The 14241-nt window shown below is 36.0% G+C and overlaps 1 protein-coding gene across 1 annotated transcript; it reads right to left on the reverse strand.

Annotated features, from left to right (window-relative positions):
* Positions 1–9777: 9777 nt before the first annotated feature.
* On the reverse strand, positions 9778–12600 carry LOC143550613 (zinc finger CCCH domain-containing protein 46-like). Its single transcript, XM_077041233.1, has 7 exons — positions 11417–12600; positions 10925–11104; positions 10662–10841; positions 10483–10577; positions 10127–10400; positions 9888–10036; positions 9778–9798 (listed from the first exon to the last, which is right to left on the reverse strand). The coding sequence occupies exons 1-7, from the start codon at positions 12148–12150 to the stop codon at positions 9785–9787; spliced, it is 1626 nt and encodes a 541-aa protein (XP_076897348.1). The 5' UTR covers positions 12151–12600; the 3' UTR covers positions 9778–9784.
* Between the last annotated feature and the right edge of the window lie 1641 nt (positions 12601–14241).

The following is a 14241-nucleotide window of genomic DNA, read 5'->3' on the forward strand; positions in this document are numbered from 1 at the left end:
GAGATTAGAAGATTAGTATGAAATTTTAATCTATGAATGAATGTGGTTAGAACACCTAGGCATCATTATTTTTGTTTATTGGTATTGTAAGATGTAAGATTGTAAGACAAGATGTGTCGTATTTTCTTAGTCAAACCAACTATATCTAACTAGATCAACGTTCAAGCTTTAGTCTGATAGTTTAGATAAGTTATTTTTATTTATTTATCTATTTTGCTAAACCAATTCCAAATTCATTTAATGTTTTTTAAAGATTTTTTATCTTTAAGAAAACAATATATATGTTTTAGTTTTTAAATTTAATTAACATAATACCATACTTCTATTGAATTCTCAATTTAGTTTAGTATTTATATTGTGTATTTTCATATTTTTTTCAAGATTAAGTATGACTTTAATTGGTTTGACCGATTCGGTCTGCACGATCAATTAAACGATAAGGTAGCCGATACAGTGATAAACGCAACTACACAAATATTGTGTCTTGCACTTCCAAATAGAGGTGCACAAAAAATCCGAACCCGAAATAAAAATCCGGAACTTTTTAGTACCCGGGTTTTTAATACCCGACTCTATCCGTAGGGTACGGATAGGGTATGCATTTTGGTAGTAAAAGTTGAACCCGAACCGGACCCAATTGTGTACCCGGTAATACCCGAAAACCCGAACCGGTTCCATACCCGGAACCGGGTTTTTCCAATACCCCAAACCGGGCATTTCAAATACCCGATGTATACCCGAAAAATACCTTAAAATACCCGAAAAATACCCTTAAAAGTGCAACCTTTTAAATAAATTCAATATATACCCGAAAATACCCGGAAAAAAACCCGAAAATAGGTTTTTTCAATACTCGAAAATGGGGTATTCAAATACCCGGTTCTATACGCGGCCCGAACCCAATGCATAGGGAATGGTTTTTAGAGACAATACCCGGCCCCGAACCCTACCCGGGTATTACCAATACCTGATTTTCCAATACCCAGTCATACCCGAACCCGGGTATTTAAAAAACCCGATTTATGCACCACTACTTCCAAACAGTTAACCAAAGCCCAAGATGTCTATGTAATCAGTGACCACCGGTTGGAAATCACAAAAAAAGACCCGTGAATGTATGTACCTTTTGGTTGTGACTAGTTTATTCCATATCCAACAAGGAACATATACTTCAAAAAATAAGGAATTAAGTTTTGGGTATTCACTTTCATCCATTTTTCCTATGACTCTGTGAACACCAAAAAATATATAATGATAATGTTAATAATAAAAAAAATATTATTTAACTTAATATATAATATATAGGAAATGGTGTGTGTGTGTGGTGGGTGGGGATATGAAGTATGAACAAATTATAGAGATAAAGTTAACAATATTCTAAAGATAGGGAATCTAATATGAATACTCGTATCAAGATTAAGGTGCTGTTTGTTTTTCCTCAAAAGCACTTCTCCACCTCTTTTGTCTGCACTGAGAAGAGGGCGCGCACACGTTGGGCTCTGCAGTGTGTTTGTTTTTCCGAAGACGTTTCATTAAAAAACGTCTGCGCGCCCTCTTCTCCCAGAAGTGTTGGTATTGTTACTTCTCACCTCTTCTAACCAATTTCTTTCCATCTTTCTTATTCCATCAGACACTCCCAAACCCTAATCCCCTCATCCTCTCCACTGCCACCCAACTCACCCACCATCAACCCGTCGCTCCACTGCCGCCCAACTCTCCCACCGCTGCAACCCCATCTCTCCACTGCTCCAGCGCCGCCGCCCCACCGCCGCAACCTGCCGCTGCCGCTCTACCGCTCCAGTGCCGCCCCACCGCTGCAACCCCGCCGTCCTCTATTCCCCCATATCAGGTTTAATTTCATACCTTTTGTTACTATTGATGTTTGGTGTGTAGGTTCTATTATTATTGAGTTTGGTGATTTTAGGGTTTATTGAACCAGATTATGCTATCTCGTAGTGGTTAATACATGTTTTGATTGATTTTGGTGATTGTTAGGGCTTATTGAACCAGAGTGTGTGTTTGTTTGTCTCGTGGTAATGAATACGTGTTTTGATTGTTATTTTTATGCTATAAACATTTTTATGATTTTACTTGATAATTGTTGCTATGTTAGGCATTAGTTTGTGGAAAAGATAATTGCTTTGAAGTTACTTGAACTGTGAATGCTAGCTAATATATCAAACATTAACTTGTTATATGTCTTCTGAGATTAGATTAGATTAGATTTAGAATAGTTTTGGTAGTCTGCAGTTATTAAAAAACAAACAGTCTTCTTGTTGCAGACTGCAGAGTTTTGGTCCACCTCTTCTGCTACAGATGTTGGCAGATGTGGTTTCGCAGTCTTCTGACATTTTACCTCTGAAAAACAAACAGCACCTAAGTCGCCTATTATATATGACTGTGAATGAAATAATGCACGTCCAACTCCTTTACACTACCTCATATTATTTATCATTCGTTACCCCAACTCGATTATGAAAATATATGACATACTCCCTCCGGCTCACTTCATGAGGAGTGAGGACTATTACGTTCCAATGGTTATCTCTCATCATCATCGCACTATTACAAAGATTAATTGCCTAATCGGTGTTTAACCCTAGAAGCGTGGTGCGACCACAAGACCATCCGAAAAGTTTACATAACATCATAATCATGAAACTCTTAAAATGTACAATCTATATTTCAAATTGACTTGAGGAACTAACTTACCCTATTCAACTACATGTTCACTTGACAATTATGTCTTATCGATCATGGACCTCTTCATCTACACAATCTTTATAGTAGTTCCAAAACATGTACCATGATGATTCGGCATGTGATCAAAGTGGATCAAGGGATAGAGCTAGTTATGTAAGTGTACTGCCTAGACAAGAAAACTACAAGGCATTGAAAAGAAAGAAAGAAAGCGGTCATGTACTGTCATTGATAAGAAGCTGATGATACTGCTCAGTGCTTCACATGCAACCAAGATGTACAGTTGGTCATTTGGAATCATTATAACTCCATCATGCATGTAAACATGTACATGGTTATTGACTTATTGTACATAAGGTGATGTAATTATCATTGTTATTGTTAGTGTTATTGTTAGGCATACTAATCATAATAACTCATATTCATGGTCTAGTTTGTTTAAGTGTGGTGAACATTTTGAGTCGAATCACTAACCATGGGTTCGAAGAATGACAAAACAAGCCGCTTTTACTGGTTTGACATTTTGATCGTATCTAAAAAAGGTTTATTGGATTTTAATAATCCAAACTTTGGCCTATTGGCCGATATTAATCTCAACTTAAGAAATTCCCTAGAATAATCCCAACTTTTACTCTATTGGCCTCCACTGAGCCTTTTGTTAACAGGAACTAACTTAGTTAGTTTTAGGACAAAATATGTCATTTCTACAAATTGAGTTGCCGCCACCACTACCGCGGTTGCCGCCACCAACATCGTGATCCTCGACACCGCCACCATCATGACCGCCGCCGTCGACACCGCCACTACCACCGCAACCTCCGCCACTGCCTACACCCCCACCACCGGTGGCGGAGGCTACAGTGGTGGTGGTGACGGTGTTGACGGCGGTGGTTGTTGTGGTGGTGGTGGTGGCGGTGTCGAGGGCCGCGGTGTCGGTGGCGGAAACCGCGGTGGTGGTGGCGCCCGTGTCATTGAGTTTGTAAGTTAATTCATATTTTTCGTTTGTCCCCCTCAATTTGTAGAAATGACATATTTTGTCTTAAAACTAACTGAGTTAGTTCCTGTTAACAAAAGGCTCAGTGGAGACCAATAAAGTGAAAGTTGGGATTATTCTAGGGAATTTCTTAAGTTAGGATTAATATCGGCTAATAGGCCAAAGTTTGAATTATTAAATTCTAATAAACCTTTAAAAAAGGTATATATAATAAAATGATTTTTTTGTTATAATACATACGCTTAACTACATATAAAATTTGAGAAAAAATATTTATGTAAATAATAATAAGTTAAACTACAAGTTTAGTTTACACGCCAATTCGAAGCCGAACTAGACCCAGTTGAACAGAAAAATTGTCAAATTAAACCGGCCAAACTAATCACTTGCTTCGATTTAGACAGCTGAACGATTAACTAACAAGCCTGATAAAAGGGACATGACATAGATTTGATATGTTAAAAAATGTTTGGAAGACAAAAACATTAAGAAAACAGGTCAATAACCACTAAGACTGAGGGGTGTGGGGGCTTCAAAGGGGGTGCTAGAGCCCTTCCACTCGAGCCCCAGGCGCTAATACCACACCAAATGGGCGCTAGAGGGGGCGCTACCGAGGTGCAAACACCACCCGTGAGCATGATAGCGGGAGAAGAGAGAGAGGATGTGGGGCTTTAATATGGGCGCTACCCACACCAGGGGCCAGGGGCTCCAACACCCCCCTTATCCAGTTTATCTCTCTGCCACACGTCATAATATTATTGGTTCTTGGCTCTGCTGGAGCCCCCACACCCCCTTAGACTAATAATAGACCATTGATGTAACAGCATTAGATTTTATGTGATGTAACCACATGCCTACAAATTATTTTTTTTTAATATTTCCCAGCTTGATGTTTGAACATGTTTTGATGAATTAAACAGTTAACTTATTAATCAAATTAAAAACAACATACAATCCAGACCAACTCCCCAAAAAGCACATTCCAAGATCAAGCATTCAAGGGTTATACCATATGCATCTATACATGTACCTCAACTATATACAATAAATAGCATTTAAGGACTTGGGTCTCATTATCTTGATTGTCCCTCAACCAAGGTCAACGAATTGAGTCTTAAAAAGTCAAAATAAAAAATTCTTTCCATTTTACTTTTCAAGTCATGCAATAGGGTGTTGTACCATACGTATCTCTAGTTGTACCTCTAGAAAGTTAAAACCTAGTTTAGACTTAAGACTAAAGACTCAAAAACAAAACAGTTGTATCATCATCCATCTACCACCTAGCCATGCAAAAGAGAGTTGTACAATGTGCATCTTTGGTTGTACGTCAACACCATGGTCAAACTAAAACCCTTCTGACTAAATCTAATTGGGTCTCAAAATCTTGGTCTTTTGGCCTTTTGGGCATATTCTAACCGCAAAGCAGCTTTAACAAGGGCTAAACCCTTTTGACTAAATCCAAATGTACAACTTAAGCAGCATCATGTACAAGTAGAGTAATAACATTATTGCCATCTTGAAAGGGCTTGTACCATCAAGCCATTATTGAGATAAATGCCAAAACAGTAACAGTAAATATGTGAATGAAGATACCAATGAAATGAAATGGGTGTCAGCCCCCCCCATGTGATCTTATGTGGACCTCTTCCTATTCATGTCCACCCTCAAAGAAACCAGAAAATCAACCCTAAAGTTTACTTTAAATCTAGTTACTTTCATCCAACTACTTTATTATTTCTCAATCAAAAACATCTCTTTATATAGCATTTTATTGTCAAATGTACAATTAACACTAGCATGTCTAAAGCACAAAGCTTTACTCATTTTCAGCTTCAAATCATACATCATTCTTTGACCCTTTTGGATCTTTTATCCAATCTAAACATGCACTCACTCCTACATACAGAGATGATCAAATAAACCGGTTCCTGGAACCGAACCGGAACCGAACCGGTTCCTACCCGTTTTTTGTAGGAACCGGACCCTATCTGATTCAACCCGATGATCCGTGACCGGTTCTTGCATTTCTGAGTGAGGGCGGGTAGGAACCGGAACCGAACCGGAACCGGTTCCTAACCGGTTCTAGCCGTTGGATCGAGTATAGCCGTTGGAAATCGTTTTTTTGGCCGTTTTTTGACCGTTGGGGTCAAAAATAGCCGTTTTTTGGCTCCCCCGAGCACCCCACTACTAGTATAAATAGGTATTTGGTGTCATGGGTTCATCACAACACTCAAAACGCAAACCCGAACGCAAAAAAATACAAAAAAACGCTATTACAACGTTTTGAGTTCTATAATCTCTTGTTTTCTCTTCTTCTATATTCATATTTGTTGTTATGGCTGCCTCACAATCATCGGTTGGTCAAGGTTCCAACGCCGAACCAAGTTTCGTTCGTATTGTACCTCATAATCGTAATCAAGAGATTTTGTGCAATTGGGATTTGGTTGAATTGAGTGACCATTCATTGAAGGCTTGGTGCAAGTTTTGTGGGGTTTATTTAAACCCACTTTCGAATTCAATTGAAGAAACACATCGAAAAACCGTATTGCAAGGCGTTGAAAAAGAACGTCGATTCGCAACAAACGCAAATGGATAGTGAATGCGGAATATTTACATACCAAATTGATCGAGTTCAATATCGTATGGCGAAGTTTGTGATTCAAGAAGCTTTGCCGTTTAGCCACTTCGACAACCCTTGCTTAACCGCCATGATTCGAGATACGCTTCAACCACAATACACTCACGTAAGTCGTCATACTCTTAATCGTTATTGTTTAAAATTGTGGAAGAAGGCCAAAGAGGTACTAATTGCATATTTTGAAAATATAAATACGGGAATAAACTTAACTAGTGATGTTTGGTCGGCTCCACATGGTCTACCCAAATCTTATCTTTGTGTCACCGCTCATTGGGTAGGCCCGTCATCGTGGGAAATGATGAAACGCACCATTGCTTTCGAACTCTTTGAGTATCCACATACGGGAGATAATTTGTTTGAAATTTTAGATTATGTTATAAAAACTTATAAACTAGAAAATAAAATATTTTCAATGGCATTTGATAACGCGTCGAATAATACATCGGCGGTTGATAAATTAAAATTAAAATATACGCCGATTTGCAATGGTGTATTTTTTCTCTCAAGGTGTGTTGCACATATCATTAATTTAATCGTGCAAGACGGACTTGCTTCGGATGAGGTTACATCGGTTATAAACGATTTTAGACTAATGATACATGAAGTTTTTAAGAAAAGTAAAAAAAAGACAAATGAAATATAGAAAATTTTGTAAAGATACGGGAAGAAAAGCTTTGGGAGCTAATTGGGATGTACCTCATCGATGGAATTCCACTTGCATAATGTTTCAAAGTGCTTTGGAACAAAGAGAAACTTTACAAATGTTTCATTCTAGTCTTGCCGAGAATGATTTGGCAATCCCCTTTTCAATGAGAAATGGGAAATTATCAATGACTTATCGACTTTTCATGAAGTTTTTAAAACATCAACTACGAAACTATCGGGAACGTATTATCCGACAAGTCCCTTGGTTCTTTCGGAGTTATTTTTAATGGTTAACAATCTTAAAGAATTTGAAAATAAAAGTCCAATGTTTTCAAACATCATATTACCAATGAAGTTTAAATTAAAAAAATACTTTCTTGAATTGCCACCGGTTTTTACTTGCGCCGCCGCTTTAAACCCAATGTTAAATGTTACGGGGGTTGAATGTGTGATAGACGAAATTTTTTCAGCCTTAGATATGCATGAAGTTGACCCAAACTTTTCAACAGAGGCAAAAAATTATTTTAACTTGAATTTTAAATTTATGTATGACTTTTATTTAAATAAATATGGGTCAAACATACACATGCCTATGTCGGGGGGGTCTTCATCAAGTTCAAGTGCTACTAGAGTACAAGATCCCATGATTAGCCTTATGAACACCGTTCGCAACGTAACGGCTAAAAAACAAAGGGGTAACACCCCTTCAAGCGAACTAGGAAGGTATAGTGCAAATGATTACTCTACCGGTTTATCCGAAGAGGAATATGGCACTTTTGATGTTTTGGCTTGGTGGAAGGTAAAGGAAACCGAGTTTCCGATTCTTGCCACCATGGCCCGTGATTTACTAACCGTCCAAGCTTCTACGATAGCTTCGGAATCCGCTTTTTCTCTTAGTGACAGGGTAATATCGGTGAGAAGAACAAGACTAAATTCGGAGTCGGTGGAGATGTGCATTTGCTTAAAGGATCACTTGGACTCAATCGATCGTATTCAACACGTAACCACTCTCGAAGATGAAACACCAGTTGATGTTCGAGTGCACGACGAACAAGAAGGCATTTCTACAAGTAATTCCGAGGAAGAAGTCGCCGCTCAATAATTACGACGAACAAGAAGGCTTTTCTAGAAATAATATGTCACAACTTTATATTTATAAGTTTAATGTTTTGTTAGTTTGTTTTTGAAGATTTTAAAACATGTAACCTTTTTTTTTTAACTTCTTAAAGTAAATAAAATGAATTTTATGTTAATTGTTTTTTTTATTTTTCATGTTATACAAATACGAATCGTAGTTTAGAATCCAAATCGCAAACAAAAAACGAAAAAAAAATTTTTTTACACTGTAACCGGTTACAGTACAGGAACCGGTTTAGGAACCGGTAAGAACCGGTTAGATAGGTTAGGGGTCCGAGGGTGGGAGAACCGGTTCGGTTCCCTAACCGGTTCGATCCTGGAACCGGTTTAAAATGGGGTTTTGAATATAGGAACCGGTTAGGAACCGGTTCCGGTTCCTAGTCCCAAACCGTTTCGAACATCTCTACCTACATATATGCATCACTTAGGTTTTAAAAAAGGTCACACAAGGTTTGCTTTATGTACAAACAAATACTCAAGTCTACATTGGCTTTTGATGAAACATAAAGAAACAAACAAAAACAAAAAACGACGGTTTGATTAGGTTTTCTTGAAAACCGAACATCTAGCTTAGTTTCAATTTTGCATGTGACTAAACCAAAGACAAACAAACCAAACCGAATTCGTGGGTTAACAATGTTAATGTTGAATGTTTAATATCCATTAAAAAAGTAATTTATAAGAATTTTAATTTTTATAATAAGTGTAATTAACAAAAAAATTTAGACCTAAATTCATTAATTTAGAGCCAATTGTTTTTCAATCAACAAAGATTAAAGCCCAAACATAAAACCGAAACCAAACTTAAGCCAATAACCTAGATCAAACAGCTTTTATAAAGTGTAAGATTAAAATTTCGGTTTTTGATTGGGGTTTAACACAATACCTACCGATGCACATTCTAAATTTCGGATAACTACATACGAGTTAATTTATCTAGCACACCATACTTTATCTCTTTGATTGTTTTCCATATCGACCTCCTATGAACCTTAACTTTTACTAAATTTAACACGTTTGTGCCAGAAGGCAATGCTCAAAGTCACCTATTGACACAAACGTGCTTCTTTAATAAAACCAAATACACAACCATTTATGATCCCCATGAGGGGTCAAATCTTTTGGTACACATGCTTGTACAAATACCATATAAAATTATAAAAGGCTGCAAGTTAAATATGACAAGTAAAAAAAAAAGTTAACCACTACCCTTTGTCTTTTGATTTGTTATATGCATGGTTCAATAAGTGTTTGGTGAGGTAGGGGGTCCAGCACATAGGAGAAGAGAGGGGTACAAAAGTTAAACAAAGATACCCTACTCATAAAATCAGTTCTTCATCTATCCTTGTTCTTTTATGTATTGCATATTTATGTATAGTTGTAAGTAGTATGGGGATGGAGATAGTAGTATTCATCATGATCATAATCTTAAAAACACTTTCTTTTTTTTGTTGATGGTGTTTTTCCCCTTTGTATATCCTGCTCCTACTCCTGCAACAAAATAAAAAAATTTAAAAATAAACAAGATTCAACAACAAACAAATCCCATTTTGGTAACAATATCATCTAACATATTAAGTGTTTGGCATAGTCGACTATATGATCCATAAACAAGTAACTTACCAAGAAAGGTAAAATTGATCCATGATCCATTGCACATCCGAAAACTCCTACATTTCAATGGCTTCTTGTCCGAAAAACAAAAAAAATGGTGAATATTTAATGGAAGATTAAAAAGTTTCAAACTAAAAAAAAAAGAATTTTTGAATACACCTTGACATTTCGAAGTAACGTGAAGTGGATTTGCAGCACCAAAATCACTTTCGGACACATCAGTAGAAATATTAATATTAGTCTTGTTGTCGGTGTTGGCCGATCTTGTCGGGGAGGCAAACAAATTATCAGGAAGAGCGTTCTCCAAGCTGATATATAAACAAAACAATACACGCACAATTAACATACGCTAAAAAATAAAAAGTGCATAATGATTAATTATAGTGTCAAAATCAAACCTTTCATCATTCTTGGTGGTTTCCACGTTGGGATCAGATTCATCGCATGATTTTGAAACAAGTTCTTCACTGTTGTTGTCATCGAATGAAAACACAAGGTTTTGGTTTATCTGAGTCGGTGACGAAACAGATAAACTCCTTTGGAAGTGATGGTTCTTAACGTCGCTTAATTGCAGATTCATCAGACGTCTATCTTGGAGTTCGATCGCCTGTTGTAATTCTTGCTCCTCTAGATTTCTTCTTATCATCATCTCGTGATTAAACATTCGAGCACCTGTAATAAATTTATTCAAATAAATAACTCTTAGAAGACATTTTAATAATTAGAAGATCAAAATGTTTATGTTTTCGCTTACCAAACGGTATATGATCAAACGGTTCAGCGGATTCAAGTGCAGTCGGACTCAAACAATTAGAAAAATCCCCTCTTTCAATCTGTTGCAGATGCTTCCTGCATGAAATATGCAAAATATTAACAAATAATTAATAAAAATCTAAAATTTATTTAAAACAAAGAAGTCAAAAGCATTCATACTTGTCGGATAATTTTCCCTTTTCTTTATACGGCTTAACGAGCACCCGTGAGTCACAAACAAAGTGCGGGTTTCCTTTAGCCAAGATCGCTTTCACGGTCTCGGGAAGCATAAACGTGACAAATCCGAACATTCGCTTTTGCTGATACGGAATCCTCACATCTTGAACCGGTCCAAACATACTTCAAAACAATTAATAAACCCTTAATTAATAAAAAAACAATATTATCTAATTGCTTAACTCAAACTAAAAACCATCATTCACCTAAAGTAATTCGAAACATCTTCCTCTTTAAAAGTACTATCAGCCGGAAACGTCAAGTAAATTTGTCGAGAACTCGAATTCGCATTCATAAACCCCATCGGTCCAAATTCGTTTCGGTCAGGCCGACACCGACTGAACTTGTGAAACTCGTCTCCCATCATCAATGCAGCTGCTGCTGATCTATACACACACATATATACACATACATATAAATAAAATTCAAATTTTTATTTTAAAAATAACATAACTTTATCAAGAAACACAACCAAGATTCCATTTTTTTTTCTTTTTTCAAACATATCAAGAAATATTCCACCAACATCAAAACCCCAAAAAGAACCCTTTAATAAACTAATTATAACATATAATTGAACCACAATCATTCTGTCCCTCATTATTCAAAACCCTAAAAATATTAAAGCTTAACTTTTTTTTAAAAGTTAAAAAAAAAGCTTAACTTTTTAAAAAAAAAAAAGTTAAAAGTTAATGCACCTGTTAAACGGAAAATGAGGAACACCAACACCAACACCACCTGCAGCAGCCATGGCTGCAAATCTTTGTTGCTGCTGCTGTTGCTGTTGAATGGCTTTAATCCTCAGCAAATCTTCAAAGTAATCAACTTTATTATTATTATTACCAGTAGGTGAAGAACAAGACCCAAACCCTAACTCATCCACATGAACAAACCTACACTCAGTCCCATTCTTACAAAACCCTCGTGAGTAATACATGCACGGCCTCAACCCACCCGCCACGTCATCACCTCCACCACCAAACATATCATTCACCGAACAGCTTCTCCGGTGCAAATGGTGCTGACCCACGTGGTCGGAATACTCACTCCGGCCACCGGGACTCAACACCGAGTCAGAATAATCAAACTCATCGTTAGGGTAAAACGACGGACTTCCGCCGCCGTTGACCACGGCGGCGTACGACGCCGGACGGGGACTAGCACGGTGGTCGGAGAAAGAAAACCCATTTGTCGGAATGGTGATTTGTGGAGTGTTTCGTAGTGCATATGAGGTGTTCGACGAAATGTCTAAGAAAGATTTTGCTTGTTTTATGACAGAAAGAAGTAAGTTCTCGGGACCAAAAGCTAACCTTATCATCTCATTATCCCCTTGATCTTGTATCAGAATATAACCCATGATTTTCGAAGCGTTTTCCGGATCTAGCTTCTGGATTCTTGACATCACAAGCTTTGTAGCTTCAACTGTATCCATGGTGACCAATAATAATAATATTATTATTAATAAGAAACACCAAGAACAGTAACTCTCAGTTGTTTACTAAATGGGTTTTAGAGAGAGAGTGAAAAGACAAATAAAAGAAAAGAAAAGGTGGGTTTTTTGAACTGTGAGTAAAAATGTTTATAAATAAATAATTTTACAGATGAGAGTTGAACGGTTCGTCTTGAGTATGGGAATGATGAGAGAGAAGATGAGAGTGGGTACAAGTTTTTGATGCATGAGGTACAAGTGTTAATGCAGGATGGATGCTTTGCTGTAATCCATAAGGGTCAAAGGAGGGTTTGGGGAAGATGAAACAAAACAAATGTGATAGGTTGTGTCGTGTGTGTGGGGTGGTATCATGTGTCTTTGTACAACACTTTTTAGGTTATAATAATAACAATAATAATAATAATAATATAGGAGGTGTGAATGTGTGTATTTTGAGCATGAATAGATTACTATATTCATTTAAAATTAAATTATTTTATGTGTTAAAATATTTTAGCGGTATCACGGTGTTCATATTGTTTGATCTCTGATTGAAGATTTTAGTCTCGTGGTGGATAATTGTGTAGGTTTGAAGACGATGTGAGTTAGATGTTTAGAAGTTAATAGTTTTTGAGACCCATGTGTTGTGGGCTTGTGATTGAGATAGGCTTAAAAACGTTGAACCACTTACTCACATTAACTCGTGAAAATGAGACCGAAACATGAAACATAAATAGGTGTAATAGCTAAGTTGAAAAGGTAAAGAAATTTATTAATATAAAATAACAAATAAATTTATAGAGCATAGAGTTTACTAAAACTAGAAGTATAAAATATATCAACCATGGTTCAATAAAAATCAAATGAAAATATAAGTGTTATATTGTACTTTTACTAATACTTTAAGGGAAAAAACTAAAATTTATTATTATTATTAAACAAAATAGCAAAAGACGTCATTTATGTTTGATCGATTTTTCAATGAGCGTCCTTTAGCAAAAGAAATGGCAGAAAATATCATTTGCATTTCAAATCCTGTCACGTTATGTCCTTTGACATTAACCTAGTTAATTTTTCTTGTTAAATCTGGTCGTTTGCAAGGCAAATGATGGTATATTCTTGTTAAATTTGGTCTTTGTATTTATTCTTTATTGTTTTATTTATTAAATAAATAGATAAATTTACAAAACGCTCTCATGTGCCTTACAAATGACAAGATTTAACAAAAAAATATAACTGGGCTAGTGTCAAATGACATAACGTGATAAGATTTTGTAACGTAAAGGATGTTTTCTGTCATTTCTTTTGCTAAAAGAAACTCATGGAAAAATCGATCAAACATAAAGGACGTTTTTTGCCATTTTGTGTATTATTATCAGGGAAGAAAATAAAAAACTCACAAAAGTATAAGCAAATGACCACAAAATAATTAGATATGGTAATCTAATATGGGTGTGCATTGTTTGGTTCGGTTATTAGCATTAACCCAACCTAACCGATCGGTTATCGGTTCGGTTAATTTCGGTTAATAACCAATAACAAATTTGGGCTAAAATTTTGCTTCAAAATACATGAAATGATTGTTTAAATACATGAAATGAATGTATAAATATATAAAATTGATATATTGGTACATGAAATGGAGATATAAATGCATGAAAATGATAGTATTAAACTATTAATAAATATAATACATGAAATAAAGGGAAAAAGACTTGAAAATATTAAAAACTGAAGAGTTCGATTCGGTTCGGTTAATTCGGTTTTTGGTTATATCGGTTCGATTTTGTCGAATTTTGATTCGGTTAATGATTCGGTTATTGATCACCCTTAATATCTAATAGCTCAAGGACAGTTAAGGTACAAATCAATTAGCATGAAAAACGTGGATTAGATGGTAACCACTATCAACAAGTACCATCCAAATAAATAGTAAAAATGAAAGTTTATATTTGATATAAATAATATACAGGTAATGCGTGGTGTTTTAAAATCGTTAAAACTAACTAAATGGTCAAAATCAATACAACTTTATCAGTTTAGCTTGTTTGAGATCCAACTATTTTGGTTTCTAGCTCACTTTTGGCGGTTCGG

Source organism: Bidens hawaiensis, unplaced genomic scaffold (assembly GCF_021521415.1).
Source record: "Bidens hawaiensis isolate Kalapana, Puna unplaced genomic scaffold, B.hawaiensis_p1.1 tig00016116_1, whole genome shotgun sequence".
Classification (NCBI taxonomy): Eukaryota; Viridiplantae; Streptophyta; class Magnoliopsida; order Asterales; family Asteraceae; genus Bidens; species Bidens hawaiensis.